We start from the raw sequence: 22945 nt of genomic DNA, 5'->3' as shown, positions 1-22945 counted from the left end.
AATCAGCAGCTTTTTGCTGGCTGAAAGAATGGCTGCTTCGTGAAAACACAGACATTTTGGATTTAGAAGGTTTCAATAATGTATTTGGATGGCATGCATATTTGTGGTATGATAAGGTCAAAGCACATAAAGTATTTAAGAATCATATTGTCAGGAAAGCATTGTTTAATGTCTGGATAAGATATAAGGATTTATTGGAAAACAAAACCCCAAAGTGGCTGTCACCAATGGAAGCAAAAGCACAGAAAAAGCTCAATATGGAGGCCAAATGGTCGAAATATTGGGAAATTCTGGAACAAGAGGGAGATAGACTGAAATTGCAGAGTTTTGAGAAACTAAAAAACAAAGTGCGAGATTGGCTTCATTATTATCAGATAATGGAGGCATATAATTTGGACAAGAAAATTGGCTTTCAGGTGGAAAAATCAAAATTAGAAACATAACTGTTAGAACCCAAAACTAAGATTTTGTCAAAGATGTATAACTTGCTGTTGAAATGGAATACTCAGGATGAAATGGTGAAATCTGCTATGATTAAATGGGCACAAGATGTTGGACATAACATAATGATGGTTGACTGGGAACAGTTATGGACCACAGGTATGAAGTTTACAGCATGTAATGCCTTAAGAGAGAATATTATGAAAATGGTATACAGGTGGTACATGACCCCAGTCAAGCTTGCAAAAATCTATCATTTGCCCGATAATAAATGTTGGAAATGTAAAGAAGGTACATTCTTTCACCTTTGGTGGACGTGCCCAAGGATAAAGGTCTTCTGGGAGATGATCTATAATGAAACGAAAAAGGTTTTTAAATATACCTTCTTGAAGAAACCAGAGGCCTTTCTCCTGGGCATAGTCGGCCAATTGGTGCAAAAGAAGGATAGAACTTTCTTTATGTATGCTAAAACAGCAGCACGAATATTTATTGCAAAGTATTGGAAGACACAAGATTTACCCACTCTGGAAGAATGGCAGATGAAGGTGATGGACTACATGGAACTGGCGGAAATGACTGGCAGAATCCGAGACCAGGGAGAAGAGTCCGTGGAAGAAGATTGGAAGAAATTTAAAGACTATTTACAGAAATATTGTAAAATTAATGAATGTTAGAATGATGTTGGATAGAAATTAAGTGGTTTTTAGCTGTAATATTATAAGGGAATATGAAAAATGGATTACTAACAGGTAAAAATTTAATGTTACGATATTTTAAGATTAAAGACTAGGATAAACAAAGAGGGGAAGGATTTGCTGAACTAACAAACCGAACTGGAATACAAAAAAGGGAGGCGTGAGGAGGTCCGGGAAACAAGCTAATGAAAGATAAGTAACGAAAAGATTGAATTGTTTGTAACTATTTTTCTTTTGTATTTTTTTTTTCTATTTTTATTTTGTAATATCTTGAAAATTTTAATAAATATCTTATAAAAGAAACCAATGAAATAGTCTTGGTATAAGAAAAAATAAAATAAATAAATAAATAAATAAATAAATAAAAATAAAAAATTAATATAAATAAATAAATAAATAAAATAAAATAAAATGGAAATGGAAATAAATGAATTTATAATTAAAGTCAATAGACCGAAAGAAAATAATAACAAAATTCCAAGAAATAAAGCACCCCAGAGGGAGGGCTGCTCAAATGAAAGCAGCAGCATTAAATCTCTAAATAATATTGCAGTGCAATTCACCTCAGTCGCCACCAGATGGTGCCCAAACACAGCAACTGAAAAATAATCTAAAAATAAAGCTGCAGTTACAGCTATTGGCCACAAGAGGCCGCCGTTGCATAAGAAATTGAAATAAGGCCTTGCTGCATAGAAATGAACTGTGCTTCGGTAAGGAGGGCCAGAGCGGGAACGCAAAAGCGCCAACCCCGAAATGAAGCAAGCCCCTCACCCACCTAAGGTGGGGGGTGGGGTGCCCAAAGGCCACGGGTGCAACCCTCCGTGGCCTAGATAAGTTTTTAGGGCTGAGAAAAGGCCCAACGCTGATGGCCGAAACGGCCAAAAGGAAGCCTATGGAGCGCCCGCGCCCCCCCCAAGTGCTGGAGGCAACTAATACAAAGGGGGCCCAAAATCAAGGAATTACCTTGGGGCTGCACAGGGCAATAAGGCAGAAAAAATTGGGGTGCGACGACCGGCAAGGTGCACCTCGCCACTCCCGAGGAGCCTGCACACAGCTGCAGGCGGCGGCAAAAGGAAAAGGTAAGCCCAGGCGTAGAGGCCTAAACTCCGATAAGGCTAGGGCCAGGGGCAGGACCCCCCCCCCCCGGAAGGGCAAGGCTGCCCTTACAGAGGCGACCCCAGGTAAAGGTGGGGAGGTGTGGGGAGATAGGGTAAGTAGAAAGAAGGAAAATTGAGTAAAAAAAAAAGGTTTTAAAAGGTACAAATTGTTGAATGGTTTCTTTAAATGTAAAGGTTCATCATTGTTCCACCCGATGTGTATGTCTTTAAGGGGCCGGAGCAAAGGCCAGAGCAAACTAACGAGACCCAGCTTTACAGCTGTGAAACATAGCAGGTGCTGCTGAGTTGTATTTGATTAAGGTGTGTCAGCATCTGGGTGTAGTATATAAGGAGCAGCACCTCGCTCTCCCATTACCCTGGGGGATGGGTTGGTGGTTGGGTCTGGTTTGTTGATGTATTTAGTGTAAATGGAGTTTTTGTTTTTCTTATTAAAACCTTTAAGTACTTTTTGAGTCCTTTCTTTTTAATGCAAGGTCTCCCCAGCAAGCTCTCTGCAGCGCTACCATACTGCAAAAAGCCAACATCTTTGGTTATGGGCCCAGCTGCTGAGTGGATGACTGCATATTTTTGGACTCTGAGAAAGGTTTGAAAACTCCTTCTCCTGTTAGCGTAGTTTTTGTGGGTCTGGAAGAGTTCCAGAATGGTTGACCGGGTTCCTGAAGCTGAGAAGGCTCTGGTCTTCCCACAGCTGACAGATGAGAACTATAGTTTATGGTCTTTTCGGGTGGAGGCGCTTTTGACCTCTAGAGAAGTATGGACCTATGTAACTGATGACCCTCCTAACCCTGTAACTAATGCTTGGTCGAAAGGAGATGCGAAAGCCAGGGCGATAATTAATTTGGCAGTCAGCGACCAGCAAGTAGTCTATATAAGAAATAAGAAAACTGCCAAAGAAATGTGGGACAGTCTTGCAGCAGTGCATGTTAGAAAAGAGTCGGCGTCTGCATTGACGTTTTTCAAGCAGTTGTACCAGACGAAGTTGCAGCCTGGTGGTGATTTGGCAGCACACTTGAGACGTCTGGAGGCAATACGCGGCAAATTAATTCGAAGGGACATGGAGGTACCTGATATTCAGTATGTTTTTATCATCCTTTGTTCCCTTAATGAGGACTTTGATGGTATCGCTAGCCAGATATCTGCCGTTCCACCAGCACCATTAACTGTGGAAGGGGTAACGGCAAGATTAATGGGCGAGTTGGATAGAAGGGAGGCTTGTGCCATAAGCACTCCTGTTTCCAGAAAGAATGAGGAACGCCATATGCAAACCTGTGGTGATACAACTGCATTTAAAGCTGCAAAGCGTTGTTGGTTCTGCAATAAGCAAGGACATTTTGCAAGGGACTGCAGAGCCAAAAGAAAGCAAAGTACTCCCAAGCCTGTTTCTGTTCGTCAATCACTGTCGTCAGCCCAGCAGCCGGCATCGTATAGTAAAGACAGAAACGAGCCACGAGCTTTTCACGCTCGGACTAAAGATCGTAAAAGAATTAAAGGTGCCAAGTGGAATTCTTTTATTGTTGACTCAGGTGCATCCCAGCACGTCTGCAATGATCGAAGCTTGTTTATTTCTTTCGAAGAGGAAATTGGTAATGTACATTTAGCCAATTCACAAGTCCTGCAGTCGCTTGGCAGGGGTACTGTTAAACTTGACTCTTTAAACATTACAATAGCGAACTGCATTTACTGCCCATCAGTGGACAATTTATTATCAGTAAGGTGTTTTGCTCGTCAAGGCATAACTGTGCATTTCTTAAAGTCTATGTGTGAGTTTTTCGAGGGGAACAAACGTCTATTGTATGCCCGGGAATCTGATGGTTTATATAGACTGTATTTTCGCACCTACTCCCAATCGCCTATAAATTGCAGAGCAGCACAGTCAAGCCAGGGGTTGAGGAATGTAAGGCCACATTCTGGGTGTGTCCACATGGCGCACAGAATTCTGGGACACCTGAATTTTGCTGATGTAATTAAGACAAAGAATATAGTTAATGGCCTCAACTTAAAACCATGTAAATTCTTTATGAAATGTCTATCCTGTTGCAAGAATAAGATTAAGGTTGCACGCAAGGGTAGGTGCTCAGATAGGAAAGTAACTGAGCCATTTGAGCGTGTACATTGTGATTTAGTTGGGCCACTCCCACCATCATTAGGAGGTTCTAAGTACTGGCTTACTCTCATAGACCAGTATAGTAGATACTGTTGGACTTATGCAATAGCTGAGAAGTCCCAAGCATTTGAGAAGTACAAAGTTTTTTGCAACTGGGTAAAAACACACTTTAACAAACCTATTAAGAACCTGTTTTCTGACCGGGGCGGGGAATTTGTTTCTGAGGATTTTGAGAAATTCCTGGAAGCGCAGGGGACTACTCATGAGTTATCTTGCCCCCGAAGTCCCTGGCAAAATGGGCTTGTTGAAGTTGTGCAGCATGACTTGCAGGCAGGGGTTAAAACTTATCTGCACGATGCTAATCTGCCCAAAGCCTTTTGGGCCGAAGCACTCCATGCCTTTTGTTATGTCAGAAATCGCAGTTATCATTCTGGTTTAGATGTCACCCCCTATGAGAAGCTGTTTAAAAAACGCCCTAATCTGAAATACCTACGCATTTGGGGTTCAGATGTAATTATGCATTATCCTGCTAAGCAGAAATTGGGTGAACGTAGTGTTCAGGGAAAATTAATGGGCTACCAGCAGGGGGCGTACAGAATTTACATACCAGCAACTGGCAAATTTCATATTACCAGAAGCATGATACAAACTGTAAATTGGAATGGTGTTGCTGTTTTCCAAGACACTAACGGTATAAATGATACTGAGGAAGAAGAGGAAGAAGCAGCAGCAGCAGCAGGAGAAAATGGTGCTTCTGAATTAATGGGGAAAGACAAAAAGCCTGTTGGATCTGATAGTTTGTTTGAGGATTTAAAGTCACAGGCACCCGAGGGGAGGTTAGATTCTCTTGAATTTTCTGACCGTGAGCTTAGCCTACAGGCACCTCTTCAGTCTGACAATGATGATTTACAACCTGAAACTAGTAGTTCACTGAGTCCCATTAAGTCTGAGGAGTCTGACTCTCCTTCCGGACTGAGACGTTCAGATAGAAAGAGGCAGAAACCACAACGATTTGCAGATGAACATTTTAATACTGTGTATGCCAATAAGGCGGTTTTTGAGCCAAAAAGCTACAATGATGTTCAGAATTTACCTAAGCATCAAGCTGAAAATTGGTATAAAGCTATGAACTCTGAGATAGCTTCTTTAAAAGGGCATAACACTTGGTCTCTTGTACCACAAACCCCAGATATGAGACTTATTGATTCAAAATGGGTTTATAGAGTTAAAATGAATGACAAAAATGAAGTTGTAAGGTACAAGGCAAGACTAGTTGCTAGGGGCTTTCAACAAATTCCAGGCGAAGATTATGATTTGTGCTATTCACCAAGTGTAAAATATGAAACAGTTAAGCTTTTGTTAAAAGATGCTTCACAGTGTGGAAAAGCCCACTATGCAATGTTTCTCTGCTCTTAAGAGAGTGGTAATGTACCTTAAACATACCAAACATCATAGGTTGCAGTTTACATCACGTATGAAAGACATGTACAAAGTATGATTTATGTTTTTGTTCCACAATGATGAACCGCAGGGGAAATGTTGAATGGTTTCTTTAAATGTAAAGGTTCATCATTGTTCCACCCGATGTGTATGTCTTTAAGGGGCCGGAGCAAAGGCCAGAGCAAACTAACGAGACCCAGCTTTACAGCTGTGAAACATAGCAGGTGCTGCTGAGTTGTATTTGATTAAGGTGTGTCAGCATCTGGGTGTAGTATATAAGGAGCAGCACCTCGCTCTCCCATTACCCTGGGGGATGGGTTGGTGGTTGGGTCTGGTTTGTTGATGTATTTAGTGTAAATGGAGTTTTTGTTTTTCTTATTAAAACCTTTAAGTACTTTTTGAGTCCTTTCTTTTTAATGCAAGGTCTCCCCAGCAAGCTCTCTGCAGCGCTACCATACTGCAAAAAGCCAACACAAATATCATCAATTTCTCTCACTGCAACTGCACTGATCCAACTGATCCGATGCACTCTGCAAAGAGAAAGAGAAACCAGAGTGCACCAATATTTAAAGACTATGGTCCCACCCACCCAATTTACAACATACAATTTGCCCCAACAACCCGGTTATCCAATCACATTGGCAGGCAAGAACTATTAACTTGCCTGGCAACAAGAGGCCTGGCCTGGCGGCCCACACCGCAACACGTGCTCTCATTTATTGGAGAACATGCAAATGCAGCCTCTTGGAAAAATGGCATAGTCTTGAGTAAAACTCCACTCCCCTTCTCTCCCACTTCCTCATTCGTCAACAGAACCACCCCCTCTATGGTTTCCTCTTAGGACCATTTGTCTTTGAACTCTTTGCTTGCAGGCTTCAGGGAGATGGTGGATCTAAAATGCTTTCTAGTGATAACGTATCAGCCAGCTGCTCCGGCTCTGCCTCCTCCTACTCTCCCATTATTTCCCAACTTCTCCCCTCATCTTCCTATGAGCTGTGATCTCCCTCAAACCTCTGTTGTAATTCTGAACTGTCTTCTTCTCTGGAAGGGTCAGGTTCTCTCCAGAGCCCTCCTCCACCCATCCCAGTAGTTTTGGTCAGTTGGGGTGGCATGTATGCAACGCCCTTTGCAAGTATGGTGAATGGACATGTTCTGCATACTCCCATGATCTTTCTTCCGGTCAACACCCCTCCCACGCAATCAGGTATTGCAACTTCTTTCTTTGCATCCTGGAGTCTAGAATTTGTTCTACTTCGCACTCTTCCTCTCCTTCTACCATGTCTAGGTGCCTGGTAAGGGTGTGCAGGCACGACGGGTGACAAGACTGATCTGTGCAAGATGGGGTGAATCTTCATAGACACAGGCAATCGGAGCCAGAAAGTCAGAGAGTTGATCTGGTCCACAACTTCAAACGGGCCCAGTCTTTGGGTTCAGTTTCCTGCACATCCCCTTTTGTGGCAAATCAGGTTTTGACAGCCACACCTGATCTTCCACATTATTATTTATTTATTTATTAATAAAAATTTTATTGAATTTTCAAAATTTACACATACACAGACATACAAAGACATACACAACACAAACATACAAACACAAAGACAAACACATGTAATTTCAAATCCCTAATTTCTTAACCACTTTCACTGACTTCCCCTCACCTCCCCCTCCTGCATCCCATTTCCAATAGTTTACTCAGCAAGTTCTTATCTCCCACCTTTACCTTATTAATATTTTACTTAATTCTTCTTAGTTAACCAAATTTAACTTATAAACCTCAGTTTAAACCAAAATACCCATCCTTTACATACTTTTCTAAGGACGACCCCATTTCCCTTCCACAAGTTTCCCAATTTTTATATTATTTACAAAACAGAATAGCAGAAGACAACAAATAATTATACACCCTTTGGATTCCCAAACTCTCGCCCCCCCTTTCCCGGTCTCGATCCTCAAAAAGTATCCATCAATCTGTCCACTCTCAGCCCGGAACTCTCACGTCCGAGGCCCTTAAATCTCTTTCAGTCCCTCTCTTTTATAGTAGACATCAATCTCGGAGAAGCTCTGTCCCAATGGGGTCTATATTTCTTCCAATCAGACCTCAGTATTCAAAAATGGAGCCTGAATCATGTTTCTTGTTCCTTTTAAGTCCAAATGTCCCAAATGTCCCAAAAGCTCCAGTTTTCACCTTGATCAAATTTATAATCCATAGGTCTTCCGATCTCCCCATGGGGAGATTCCTCCAATCTTCATTCTCAAGTTCAAACCAAATTTTCATCATCCAGGTCTTGTTTTCTTTGTAATCCATTTTTACAGGCCACTGATTGTCCTTTTTCACCTGCAACTTTTCAGCTCCTCCTTCCGACTCCTCTGAGTCTGCACATATCTCTTTTTGTTCAACTGCAGAATTTTCTTGAGTCAAGTCCTTGGGGCCATCAACAAAATTATTTACTTTCAATTTCAAAGTCAAAACGTCTGTAGCCATAGCTACACTCTGGTCTTGTAATTTTCCCACGAGAAATAACATTCTTTCCAACTCAGCCTGTAATTTTCCATCTGCAGCCATTGTAATGTCTGATAACGCCCTCTATAATAATAATAATAATAATAATAATAATAATAATAATAATAATAATAATAATAATTTATTATTTATACCCCGCCCATCTGGCTGGGTTTCCCCAGCCACTCTGGGCGGCTTCCAAAAGAGGGGTTCTGGTTACTTAGTATTCTTTCTCCAACAGTCTGGTTACTTTGTTCTTATTTTTCTTTATTTTCAACGACTTCAAGTTAAATGTATCAAAAATAACCAGCAGAAATAACAAAAGGCAAATTCTTGTAACTTTGACAGCTCGTTTGACAGCTGTCAAACTCTTTATACCTCCTCAGCAGGCTCTCTTGTGGATCACTCCCGGGTCCCGGGGGGTTGCGCCTCAGCTCCTTAAAGTCAGATCTTATCCTCCAGCAAAATACCTATAGTGCCAAATCGTGGAATTAATAACTTTTATCTCACACAGAGAGAAGAGGTCTCTCGACCTTAGTTATCCAATTCTTGCTTTAAATTGTCTACAAAACGGGGGGCGGACTTCCTTTTAACGCATCCCCCGGTCGTGCCGATTTATTTTTTTAAAAAAAAATAAGTCCAATTTCCGTACTACTCATGGGTTGTTACTTTTGCAGCCCAAATATTCAAGGAAGAAGTCAGCGCTCTCCGGCCATGGCTCGCAGCTTCACTCCGTAGAAGCGATACACTCACAGCACCACGCCACTCTCCGTCACCCGCTCTGAAGCCTTTAAAAAGGCTTCTTCGCTGGTCGGGGAGGGCGCAAATGGTGCCTGCCGAGTTACCAGGTCCACAGGCTTCCGCGCCTGTGGTTTCTGAGGGTCCCCGCGTTGCCGCCGCGGCAGGACCCGTCTTCCACGAAGCCGATTCCCTCCGGAGCTCGGAGGGAATCCACCATTTGCCGATTGCGCTAACCCGGAAGTCTGATCTTCCACATTAATCTCGGTGCCAGGTTGTCAGTGCGCATCGGACAATATCTTATAGGCCTCTTTAGCACAGTCCAAACGCTCTTTTAGCAAAGTCTGCATTGCTGACAGTTCTTCTACAATGTCTTTTGCTGCCAGAACCGACGGGTTGTCATTCCGGGTTGGGAAGCTTGCAAGGATGGTATCCATAACGGACAACACTACTTTGTGACCCACAAAGAGGATATGGTAACCATCAATGCATGTGTATCCCTTTATAGATCACATTTTCCGCTGTGATCTGCAACAACAGATATTCAGAGGCTTACTAGTTCTCATACTGGAGGGAAAATAGCTATCATAACTATATTAAAAACAAAATACCGTACTGATAAGTTACAAAACTGACAGTGTAAACTTGAAGGACCCCATGGATACAAGCAGGTTCCAGGTTCACCTGATTTCTGGGAAGAGCATGTGTGTGACATGCTAATTGTTTATTACTTTGTGCCTCGTTAGGATTAGTTTGTTTCCAGCTCAGCTTTACCATAAAGCCTGAGGGAGGAACACATTTATTAAAAGTACCTGCTTACTGAGAGTGTAAATGTGGTTGAACTGGAAGAGGCACCTGGCTGACTCCCACAGAGTTCCTTAAAAAGATTGCATCTAATATGAAAAAAGAGATTTATGTTACAATATAAAAATATAGGATGCGCTCCCTATTTTCATAATTTCCTGCTCCTCACTGGACCAGTCCTTCCCAATTGGAATCCTTGGTCACCCTTCCTTGGCCCATGAATTCCTACAAGTCAGCTTCTTCTTCCAGCGGTCACCTGTTGGTTCATTCCTCATTGGCTTCTAATCACTCAGGCATCATGAGGGTCTTCTTGAGTATATGCTTCTTCCTTGAAGAGTTGGTTTCGACTACTGCTCAGGCTAAACAATACAGTGTGGGAGCAGTGCAATGGCTGGGTAAGCCCCTTCCTTCTGGTCTGAAAGAATTAGCAAAAGGAGGTGCTTCTGGCAGGAGGTGTGAGGACTCTGACAGGATCCTGGAGTCAAATGGCCTTTCCCACAAAGCCATTAAGCACTACGTAGGCTTTGGGAAGCAGCCCTCCTGTCTCTTTCCCAATGCTGCTGCCACCCCAGGAGCTGCTTCCGTGGCCCTTCTCTGCTGGCAGGGAGAAATCAGGACACCCTGGAATCAAGGCACAACCCAGGACAGCTTAAGGAATTCCGTAGCCATTCCGGCCAAATCAGGACTGCTGAGGCGTATGCATTTAAATCAGCTTTAAAATAAATTTGCCTCCAAGGTTAATGGACTCTTGAACTGTAAGGAGTATATGAGAACATTTACAAAGCAAAATGGTCAGAGCTGGAGGCCCATAGGATTGGTGTAAAAGTCCACTGCCTTTTGAATATGACTTTTTGTATGTTGTGTTTTAAAAAAGCTAAGGTACCTGGAGATACAAACATTGTTAGGCCCAGCAAGTCTCTTTCACCACCTGTTCTAACTCTTTTATTATTTCACTTATTTGAGACATGTTTCATCTTGTATTGAGGTTAGATGATATAACCATGCATTCAAAAGCTGTCAAATCTCTGCTTGCCTGCAGTTTTACATTAAAAACAAAACTTTGATGCTTTATATCAGGAAATACCATACTTCCCCATTCCAAACTATTGATTTGAAGGATACACATTTTAGAAGCAACTTTTTATTTGCCACAATCATTTATATTTATCATAATAAGCACAATGATAGCACTCTTTTCTCTGTGTACTGCATCCCATTTCCCTCCATGAACAGCAAAGAGAGAGAGGGGGGGGGAGAGACAGGGATCCAAATGCCTGACTCTCACCACTAGGAATCACCCTCACATTGCTATGAATTATTGAATTCACAAAGAGGAGATTTATGCTGAACCATAATTACCCATCAATGTGAGGCTGGTGTTAGATATGTGAAGCATTATAATAGTTATTTCAACTGGAAAAGCGTTTGAGGCAGTGGAGATAAAGGGAAGTGCCAGAGAAACCAAAACTCCAAAGTATACTTTGAGGAAGTTGCAATACAAAACTATACAGACTTACCTGGAAGTAAGACCCATTGATATCAGTGGCACTTACATCTAGATAGACAGGTATAGAATTGCACTGTAATCCCTTTGAAATAAATGGTTATTAGTTCAACCAAAAGTGCATAGGAGTGTGCTGAAATCCCTAGGAGTTTGCTCCAATCCTTCCAGCCAAATATATTTATTGGTGAGGGATGGGGTGGAAAATTGAGAAATATCTTTTGCTTTCAAGGAAGGAAGCAAACTTCCTTTGAAACTGGAGGTGGAACATAGATATAGTGGGTTATTTTGCCCTGCCTGAGTTTGTCTAATCTTCTTTTCAGGTAACCTAAGCTGGTGGCCATCACTGCCTCCTATGGAAGTGAGTTCCATGATTGAACTATGAACTGCATAATATATTATACAGCACATAGCTTCTGAACTGCACTAAGCATGCTTCATCCCTACTTTCAACTATCTCAGCTAAAATATTTGTGATATTATGGGGTTAATCATTAAATAGAATACTTTTCTTTTCTTTTTTCTTTAACTTACTAAACACAAGCAAAATAATTAAGCAACATTAGGTTACCTTCTCCAGGACATCGGAAATTTTTGTTAGGTCTAATTGGAGATGAATCTATGTTTGCCACAACGGCCACAAGGATACTCCTGGCCCAGAAATGCAAATCACAGGAGATTCCAACATTGGAAGAATGGTGGAGTAAGATGGTGGAATACCTTGAGTTAGCAAAGCTGACGGGGACGATCCAGAATCAGCGCAACGAACTGTATCAAAAGGACTGGAGCAAATTTGTATTATATATGAAAGAATATTGTAAATATCTGAAAACATTTGTAGCTGTGAGTTGAAATGTTTTGTAATGGCAATATAAGGAACTGATTTACATTTCATAAAGGGAAATATAAAAATAAGAGAGAAGGTAAAAAAGTGGTTATAGAAATGCTAAGAATACAGTAATTATGTACTGAAGTCAGAAAAAGGGGCGGGAGGAGGTCGATGCCCAGCTACAGCAATGTTTGAGCATATGGATTAATGTATGGATATTGTGATCACAAAACACTGAAAATGTAATAAAAAATATTTTAAAAAAGAAAAGAAGTGAAGCATAATCTGCATCAGCAAAATTCTTCAACTTAATCATAGAATTGTAGAGTTGGAAGGGACCTCAAGATTGATCTAGTCCAACCACTGTAACTCCCCCCTTGGGACTCGATCATGAGATTGAGAGTTTCATGCTCTGCTGCCTGAGCTATAGAAAACCCACATCAGCAGTGAAAGCCACAGTTGGATTGACCTAACAGTGGACTAGTCACATTTATGGAAGAGGCTATCAGTGGCAATTAATTTGATGGATATACCATTTCCAGTTGCTGAGGGAGAAGAGGGGGAGTGGGCGTTTGCCTTCCTGTTATGATAGTCTTGTACCCATGGACATCTGATCATCCACTCCAAGAAGGATGCTGCTAGACTGCAGGGTTTTTCTTGTCTTTCTTCTGAAAATGGAGGGTGGGATTTGAAGCAGGGATAAACAACTACGTAGCTGGATTCAGTTCAAGACAATGTGGCTAAGTCTAGTCATCACTAAACAAATCAGCTGGCTCAAAGTATCCTCTGCCTTTCACAACAATCTGACACAATTAGAACAAGGAGGGGCAATGTTCAGTAAAATTATTTAATCAGCTCTCAGTAATAATCTTAAGAGTCACTGTATTCTATTAAGTGCCTACCAGTGTGTCCCTGGCACCTTTCAACAGCCCTGAGCTATGTCTAGCTTTGCCAGCTGAGCAGTCACCTGAGGCTTTGATTGCACTTTGATTAGTAGCCTGGAAGAAGAGAAAAAGTATATTGTTCCTTCCAACTCAGTAAGCGAAGGCAAAAACAGAGGAATTGGATCAGAATTATATTTTCTATTTCTAATGATGAGCATAGTCACCTGGCCTCAATTGACTTTGCAGCCTTCTTGGAACAAGTTGCTCATTTGAAGCTGTTTGTGGTCCTGCAGTAACATTACCTTACAGTGGTACCTCTGGTTAAGAACTTAATTCATTCTTATCCTCAGGCGCACTTTCACTAATGGGACCTCCTGCTGCGCGCGATTTCCATTCGCATCCTGGGGCAAAGTTTGCAACCAGGAGCAGGTACGGAGTTCGTAACCCGAATCATTCGTAGCCAGAAGTTTTCGTATCCAGAGGTATCACTCTGCTTTCTACCTCAGCCTTACTTGCCAGCCCCTGAAGTGATTGCTTTGCTGCCTCTGAGTCACCCTTCTTTTTTCTGTGTGGATCAGTTTTACTGGTTGAAACCTCCATTGCAGCCACGTGCGCTGCAATATGAAGTCAACATTTTAACCACAGCTCATCCCATCCTTCCCAGCCTTCCTAGGATAGATCTAGTATCCAGGCTTTTCTCTTCTTTAGAAGAGAAATCCTTAGATGGAGACTGTATTGAGGAGGTTTCTTGTAGGTGGCTTCCGGGCTTTGCCATTGCCTTTTTTGGTTCTCAGCTCCTTTATTGGGTGCCGTCAGAATTTAAATTTTATATTACCGTATTTTTCGCTCCATAGGGTGCACCTGACCAAAGGTCCACCTAGTTTTCAGATGGGGAAATCAAGGGAAAAAATATGACCCCCCCAGCTCTGCGAGCAGCGGACAGGCTGCTGGCAGCCTATGCGCTTCTCCCAGACCTTCTCCCTGCTTTTGAGGGAGGTGGGGGAATTCCCCCATCTCCCGCAAAAGTCTACAGGAGCCACACACCCTTTAAGGAGCGCACAGCTCCTGTCGGATTTTCTATGAGGAGGGAGAAGGGACTGACGCAGCCAGTCAGTCCCTTGTCTCTCCTCAGGGAAAAGCCCCCAAGAGTGGTCCCGGAAAAGCTGTGTGCTATTTAAATGGGCTGCGTGGCTTCTGCTGGCTTTTCTACGAGGTGGGGGAATTCCCCCAACTCTCACAAAACCGGCAGAAGCCGCACACTCTTTAAAGGGTGCGTGGCTCCTGTGGGCTTTTCCACGAGGCGGGAGAAGAGATTGATGCGGCCAGTCAGTCCCTTCTCCCTCCTGGGGAAAAGCCCCCAAGAGCGCACGGAGCTCTTGGGGGCTTTTCCCGGCTGCCTCCCCCCTGCACTCGCTCCATAGGATGCACACACATTTCCCCTTGCTTTTTAGGAGGGAAAAAGTGTGTCCTATAGAACGAAAAATACAGTAACTGTATAGAAGAAAAAATTGAAAAGTGCCTGTTGACAACTAATGAGATTGTGGTGAAATAATTCAGACAATTTCAACAGTGAGCTTTGAATTTCATCATTTTCTCTATGTCTTTATGCCAAAGTGTTGCCTGCAGCACAAACACGTAGCCTATAAATCCCTCCAAGTAAGACTCTATGTGCATCAGTTCTCTTTCTAGAATGATGAAGGCACTCCTGAGCACATGCCTCCTCTTGGCCCTGCTTTCTCCAGGTAAGTAGGAACCAGTAGGCTGGGGAACTTTTACAGTAATAATATTTAGAGGACAGAGGAATCCGGAGAGCTGAATTTAAGAGAGCTATTGTGTTGTAGTAATTAGAGGGTCAGGCAAGGATCCAGGAGACCAGGGTTCAAATCCCCACTCAGCCACAAAGCTCACTGGGGGATCCTGGACCAGTCACTATACCTCAGGTTAACTTACCTCACAGGGTTCTTGTGAGGATAAAATGAGGAGCGGAGAACCATGTGCACAGCCTTGAGCTGCTTGGGGGCAAGTGCAGAAATCAAATAAATCAAAAAAATTAGAAGCCAAGAGCAATGATGTTTGAAATATGCTAGTAACTGAAGGTTAATATGCAATGATGTTTGAAATATGCTAGTAACTGAAGGTACTGTGTTTAGTAGCCACTGGTAGCCTAATTCTGCATCATTTCTCTAAACCTTTTTGTGAAGCTTTTGTGAAGCCATTCAAGTTGGTAGCATTGTCAGTCTTATGAGAGAGGGATCAAAATGTTTGTATTTCCACTTTGTCCATGTCATGCAGAACAGTATGTGCTTCCAGGAAGTCCCCTCTTTCTCCCCTCTTAAGTGTCCTAACCCCCCCCAAAAAAACCCCAACAACATCGTCAACATTTTTCATAGGTGAGTTGCCCTAGCATAGCTATTAGAACCCTTAAAGACCAACTCTCATAACCTGGATCTAACCCTGTTCATTTAACTCTGCTTAAAACTGGTTGAAATGCAAAATCTGCTCCCCAACAGGTCTAGTAAGTGATGGGACAGAGTTTTCCTGCAGAGGGTACCCAGTTTCCACAATGCTTTTTTTCATACCTAAATGATGGGATAAGCCTTCCTGCTGCTCATCTGGCCATTGCTCCTTTATCTAAGCTCACATCTAAGATTGTAATTGAACAGTAGGGGGAAAAAGGCATTGAAGTAATAGAGTGGATGGGAGGAAAAAATGGGCCGTCAGACAGGGAGGGTTTACCTCTTGGAAATAATTAAACCAGTGTTCTGGCCAATGGCTTTTACTCATTTCATTTTATTGAAAGATCTTGTTAACTTGAACCCCATTTCATTTAAAAGATTTAATTCTCTCTCACCTCCTTCTCTGTGTCAAATGAAGGAAACCTCAAAACCAAATAATAATAATGTTAATGACAATAAGAATCCATGAACTAATCTTTTGCTCCTGTCCTCAGCATTGCCTCTGAAGTGCATAGAGGCATTTAACAGGACTGGACTGACATATGATAGATATTTAAGAACACATTGTAAATTTGGTGAAGATTCCTGTGCTGCCAGTGTTCTGCGTACAAATCTAGGTAAGATTTATCTTTTTTTGTCTTTTGTTTTTAGAATTACTAAATTAGTTGTAAGGAAGCTGTGGCACATAAGCTGTAGATGAATGAGAACTCCCATCTGCCTCATCTATCTTGGCCACCAGTCAGAGATGATGGGAGATGTAGTCCAGCAGCATCTGGAGGATCACAGCTTCCCAATCCTGCAGTAAGGAATCACTAACATTTGAAAATGGGGAATTTAAAATCACCTGATCACAAGCATCAGATTTCCAGCTTGATGTACATGTTCACCCATCCTTCTTCCCTAGAGTGTGTGGTTGCCATTTTGTGGTTCGCCTCAGCTGCTAAAATACTGTGGGGCTATTCTGGGTAGGATGGTTGTGCTCACTTGACCATCTGTTCCCGCATCATTGCTACATACTTGGAGAGGGAGGGGAAATGGGACAGTGAGGTTGGTGCAGTTGAAGTGCCCTGCCAAGTCTTCTTCCTTGGCGATCACTTGTAGCTGAGTAAGTTTGTCTTCCATAAACACGGTTTTAACAATGAGTCCGTAAGTGACTGTGGAGGCCAATTCTGGATCCACATGTCCTTCCACTGTGGGGGCAATGGTTTCCAGACAGGAGTTGATCAAGGTGTGGATTTGCCAAGCATGCCTTCCTGCTAGCATGTTTCTCCCTTGCGTCCTGAGTTCAAGTGTCTTCAAAGCCTATGACACCTTTGTTAAAGGCTGTTCTCCAACTGTAGTGCTTGCAGGCCAGTGTTTCCCAGCTGTCAGTGTTGATGCTACATTTTTTTTTTATTTGCCTTGAGACAGTCTTTAAACCTCTGCCAAATATCTTGGGTTGGGCAACAGGAGTTCAGGGAAGTATTTTCCTGCCCTGTAAATGGTTATGATCGACTAGCAGAGAGAATGCAGTGTATGGCACATGTATTGTCAGAAGTATAGAAGAAGCCATGATTCTTCATGCTGCAGATTGGACCTGAAATGAAGTTCTACATTCATTTCAAATTTAATGCCTTTTACTGAGCGCCACAACCCCAGAATCGGTCACGACTGGACCTAATGGTCAGGGGTCCCTTTACCTTTACCTTTTATGATCATAATAAAGCTTTGACAGCTTTGGTTGTATTTTACAAACTACGGTTGCAATCAAAATTATTCACGCCCCATTGCAAATTGGGTTTATTATCAAATTTTACAGACTTCTAGCTGTTTGCATTGAGAAAATCAAACAAAAGCCATTGAAATAGCTATGCAAAATTGCTGCTTCAAGTGGTTCCCCCAAATTCAGCTGAAAATGCAACTTATACTGCCAAGAACAAGAACATTATTTATTTCGGTTGAAAGACCCACAAAATCATTTTCAAAAGCAAAATAAAAAAGAAATACAGGGAAGATTAAAAGGTGGTCACATTGTTTTATCTACAGTATGTAGGTTTCTATTTCTTATTACTTCTGAGAGGAACTTAGCCATGGCCAGGGTAGTATCATCTGAGTTATATTGGCTTCTCTACTCTCACTATTATTCAACCCATCCTTGGCAAGCATCTTTTAAATGCCTGCAGAAAAATTTGTATTCCACCAGGCTCATACAAGCCATTCAGAATACACCTTTCCATTGGTTAATTGATATCTGTTTCTTTTCTTTTTACAAAGTTTTTATTGTATGCTTTATGTATTATGAGTGGAATCATTTTGATATTTTTCTTTCAATGATATATAGGTGTGTGTACGTATATATAAATTAATAAAGCCCATCACCTTAGATATGCAGAATTTAATAATATTTTGCATGTTGTTTGTTTGAAAAGGCTCTCATTCAGACATTACAGAAAATTAGAACCATTACAATGAATGTGTTTTAGGAGCAATAAACCTCCATATCTAAATATTTCTTTCAAATTCTTTTCATAGTGAAATTCCAAGAGCAACTTTTGAAGCAATGCTCGTTATCCGAATACTGTTTCTCAGGCAATTACAGCTTCACTGCAGGGGATGGTAAATTCTTTCAGATGAAGAAGCACTGCTGCAAGACTGACCTGTGTAACAATGCAACTGTCAGCCGTACGTTTCTGCATCAATTTAGAATCATTAACATGTTAGGGTTTTTCACTGAATTTGGCCATGGCCTGGATCCTTAGTCAATCAGCAGTACTTAGAGAATCTGTGCCTCATTCAAATGGGGTGAGACAGCCCCAGGTGGCTACAGGTTGGGTTGAGCAGCTCAGGACTATTAGGGGCTCTCAAGGGATGGAGAGTCAGGCAGGACGGGGAGGCAGTCATGAGGACAAACTGTGAAGAAGAGGGACCTAGCTAGAGACACGGGTGGCGCTGTGGGTTAAACCACAGAGGCTAGGGCTTGCTGATCAGAAGTTGGACGGTTGAAATCCCGGCAATGGGGTGAGCTCCCGTTGCTCGGTCCCTGCTCCTGCCAACCTAGCAGTTCAAAAGCACGAAGTGCAAGTAGATAAATAGGTACTGCTTCGACGGGAAGGTAAACAGCATTTCTGTGCGCTGATCTGGTTCACTAGAAGTGGCTTCGTCATGCTGCCAGATGACCCAGAGGCTGGTTGCAGACAAACGCTGGCTCCCTCGGCCAATAAATTGAGATGAACACCGCAACCCCAGAGTCGTCTGCAACTGGACCTAATAGTCAGGGGTCCCTTTACCTTTTACTTGGCAGCTACGTCTGCCAGAGAAGGGATGGGTTGCCTTTCCAACCAGGCCTCTCCTTCTTCCTGCCCCTCAAAGGAGCACCATGCAGGATTAGATCATCCTACTGATAGGTGGGAGGATCTGATCCTGCACAGTGCCAGTGCCCCTTGTCCCTGCCATGTTTTTACTGTATGTTAAGATATGGTTACACATCGCCCCTATATCCAAGTGATGTGAGATTCCATGGGTACCAGGCATGCTGTAACCCAGGCTCTGTGTTTCCTGTGGGACCATAATGCACTCTGGTGTCTTTATGATATATGGTTATGCATAAATATATACAACCTGAGGCCTACAATGAAGACATCCACCAGAATATGTCCTGTCCCTCTCATAGGCACAGCAGCATCCTTGCCTTGGCAGTTTGTATTTTCCTGGGAATGGTCACATTCCTCATATTCTAATAATACCTAATCCTGATTTTATTACTACACAGAGAGCAGCTTCCATTCCTTTGTTGTGCTGCTGTGCTAATCTGCTATTTTAATGACCCACTTCCCCAAAACGGTTACCTCAGAAGTAGATTTATTCTGACATGAGTCATGTTGATTTTCTAGGGTTTAGAAGTGTCTAAAGAAGTGTCAGTTATGTCAGTTTAGGAACTTTGCCTACATTAAGTAACCAAGTGGATAAGTAAAATAATAAAAATAAAAATCGGGGATAAGAATACAATCTTCAAGATGCCTTTATAACATTCCCTATGCATAATTAGCCGTGAATGATATTTCATGCAATATAATTGGATACCTAGGTGCATGAACAGCTCATAAACAGGTTATGGTCCCTTTAAGATAACATTCAATTTGATGGTCCAAATTAGAAGGTTACAACCCACCTATCTTATCCAGGTGTCCTCCTAAATGACCCTTGAACTGTTTCTGGTCAGTCTTTTAATTGACAAAATAAGCACTGTCTAAGCTGGCAGTTATTCTTAATTAATATAATTTATTGAATTTATATACTGCCCTGTACCTGCAGGTCTCAGGGAATTCACAGAAAGTGACAGTTAGTTCATAGCTAAAGTGCAGAAGACAGACAGAATCTCTGTACAAAGATAAGGGACTAAGAGTACCTTTTCATACAGCCTACACCATAATCAATGGCAGGAAAACCTTGTGAGAGACTGAGAAGGGAGGAAAGTTCACACTCCCCCACCCCCCTTTATGTAAAGGTCATTCATCTCAGAGAACAATGGTGACTTTGTCCCATGCTCAGTCCTGAACCCAGATTGTGTCTAGATTATATTTTATCCAAGAGTACTTGCAGCTGCCCCACCAAAACTGGAAGGCCCTAGGGTGGATTCCATTAATACAACACAGAGATACAAAAACAGACGAAGACATTAACATGCTCACTATACTTTTGATTTTGGCAGTTCCTGATCGCAACATAATGGCTGAAAATGGTTTGCATTGCCCATCCTGCTTTTCTAAAGGAACCATAATGTGTAAAAGTGAGAAGACCATCAACTGCCTTGAGAATGAGACCCAGTGCATTCAATCCAAACTAGCTCTTCTTACCGGTAACATTGCTACTCAGACAAGGAAAAAAGGCCTAGTAATTCTTGGTCATGCAGACTCTCTCCTTGTCTCCTTCTCTCCCTTCCTCCTTTTCCCTTGCATGTTGCACGAACAATGAGAGGGATCATATCTCTCACTGACCCGACTCTGCACCCTTCCGTATTGTTTTGCCTGCCTGGTCTGTGTCCTTTAACTCTCATAATGCTACTTGATTGTCCGGAAGGAGGATTCAGAGTGAGATGTGTATATAAAATACCCTTCTGAACAAAGTAAAAAAAATGCATTGATTGCTTCACCCCAGTTGAATCCGGATCTCTTCACCACTGGGATGCAGTCCAGGACAAAATGTGTCCGTCTTGTTCAAAACAAATATTTATTATGTAAAAGGAATGTAATACATTTCCTTAAATTCTGTGACAATGAACAGTATCTGGTTAACTCAGACCATTAGTGTAAAGATTTACAGTTGTGCAAGAGAATTTCCTCTCTCTTTTGCATGTATGTGCTCTGAATCCTCCCAAAATCTGCTCCACAGAATTGGGAAAAACCTCAGAATTCATTTAGGGGATACACAAAAGGAGGAAGAGAGAGAGGATATGTTCCTTTCTACAACCATACATTATTTTGTTGATGTCATGATTTAGCTACATCCGTAAAGAGACTTTAACCCAAAGTATTTGTAATCCGAGGTACCACTGTAAATCAATTTTTGATGTGTCTAGATCCAGTTTTAGATGGAGACCTCCCTATCAGCAAATTTTTCAGGAATAATGCTACATTGGGAGGGAATTTGAAATGAATGGGGTAGGGGCATATGACTGATATGCCTCAGGAGAACAGAGGCAGATTCCAGGCCATTTGTGATGCTTCTGCCCTACATTCTTTCTTCTCTTATTTCTGCTGCCCTTTACAGCCTTGGCTTTGCTAGTTTCTCTTTTAAGGGTTGAGTAAGAATTCTGAGGTGAGTACCTGATTGGCTCTTGGGATTCGTAGTTTTCACCTGCTTTATGTTTGACGTGTTTAACATGAAAATCGATATGGTAAAATAAAAGGAGGATTCTCTGGATACTTAGATCACAGTGGGGCAATGAGGGAGCCTCAGTTGGCACCCAACCATCCTGAGAGACAATGAAGTGCAACTCCAGCTTTTTTTGCTGCTGAATCACCCTGTTGACTTATGGCAGGTTCACTCAAGGTTCAGACACCAAGGTGGGAGTGTTGTTCTCAGATCTTGCTGTGTGGCCATAGCATGTGACTTTTAATATGCCCAGGAGATGGGGGGGGATAGAATTCCTCCCATTTTATTGCTACTCACCTGCCCACAAGAATTTGATTTGGTTAATCTTATCAATTAGGCCTGTTTTCAAATTCTCTGATTTCATTATATCTTATAAGTATAAGCTGTTTATTAAAAATCTTTGTGTCTTGAGAGTCCTTTGGGTATGATAGCAATTTTAAATTATATCTGATCTAACTTTTTTACCTGAACTTCTAATGTTGAAAATTTTGTATATTCATGTTCTTACGAAATTATTATATTTCTCAGATTTCTTAAATATACTCTTTTAAAAACTAACTTTTTCAAATTATCATTCACCATCACAGGCACCATCTCCTAGTCCCTGAGTAAAGGACTAATGTCAACATTTCTCTCCCCCCCCCAGGTGGATTTCAACCCCACAGTTTCACTTTCCAAGGTTGTGGAACAACAGATTTTTGTGCCTTCGGGAAAAAGGAAAGAAAATTACTCGGAGATGGGAGCTTTATCTTTACTACGACCCAAAAAAGTTGTTACAATGCTTCACGAATCTCACACAAGCCTAAACATGAAGAGTGAATGGGAAAGTGTAGACCTCCTCCTTGTGTAGTTAAGTTTTCATTATGACGATTACAATGCAAAATAAATGGTTATGGAGAATCAAATGCTGGTTCTCAGATCTTTTTCTTTCAGATACAAATGCAATTATCATTTATTGTTTAGCCACACCGATTACGAAAGACGCAATACATAAAACAGAATAAAAACAAAATTAACACATTGCACAACTAAAATTTTTATTAGAATCAGATGATTCCTTAGATAAGAGGTTTCTCCTTTGAAAGATTTAAATTAGGGCATATTTTAAGGCAGAGTTCATTGGAGCTCAGCTCAGGCATCTCTCAGATTAGTGTCATTGCCATTCTAAGAGAACAAGGAACAAGTTCGTGGTGAACTCTGGCACCGGCAAATCTAGAAAAATAGCGCTGATCCCTACAAACCTTTCTCCTTATAAACGTAACTGTAAAGGCAAAACAGATCAATTTTTCAGAGGGGTAAGGGGATTTGTCCCTCAATAAATAGTTAATCATATAACCAATCCATCTCTCAATTGGGAGATTTAAATATTTGAACAAAGCTTCTCTTAAGTCCTCATAGATGGAACAAACCAGTAAGTAGTTGGGTGAATATTCAGGCCTCTTAGGTTTACATAGGCATACGACATAGGGGATCTGGCGAGAGCAGCCTTCAACTATGACAGAGTTGTAAAAGCTTTCCCCCATTTGGTATTTGTGATGTGCTTACATAGTGAAGGGCCTGAATGGTAGTTTGGCATACGAAGGTG

The 22945-nt window shown here is 41.8% G+C and overlaps 1 protein-coding gene across 1 annotated transcript; it reads left to right on the top strand.

The window, feature by feature from the left end:
• Positions 1-1841: 1841 nt before the first annotated feature.
• On the top strand, positions 1842-22179 carry LOC309537645 (phospholipase A2 inhibitor and Ly6/PLAUR domain-containing protein-like; the record flags this gene model as incomplete). The annotated part of the gene is made up of 6 exons (XM_082232537.1): positions 1842-1916; positions 14744-14796; positions 16005-16127; positions 18022-18171; positions 20198-20344; positions 22007-22179. Exons 2-6 carry the CDS (start codon positions 14745-14747, stop codon positions 22177-22179), a joined length of 645 nt encoding a protein of 214 aa, XP_082088663.1. The 5' UTR covers positions 1842-1916; position 14744.
• Positions 22180-22945: the final 766 nt, after the last annotated feature.

The sequence above is a fragment of the Podarcis vaucheri genome (genome assembly GCF_965113315.1).
Source record: "Podarcis vaucheri genome assembly, chromosome: 7".
Taxonomy (NCBI): Eukaryota; Metazoa; Chordata; class Lepidosauria; order Squamata; family Lacertidae; genus Podarcis; species Podarcis vaucheri.
Note: the sequence above shows the minus strand (reverse complement) of the source record. Positions and strands in the feature narration are given on the sequence as shown.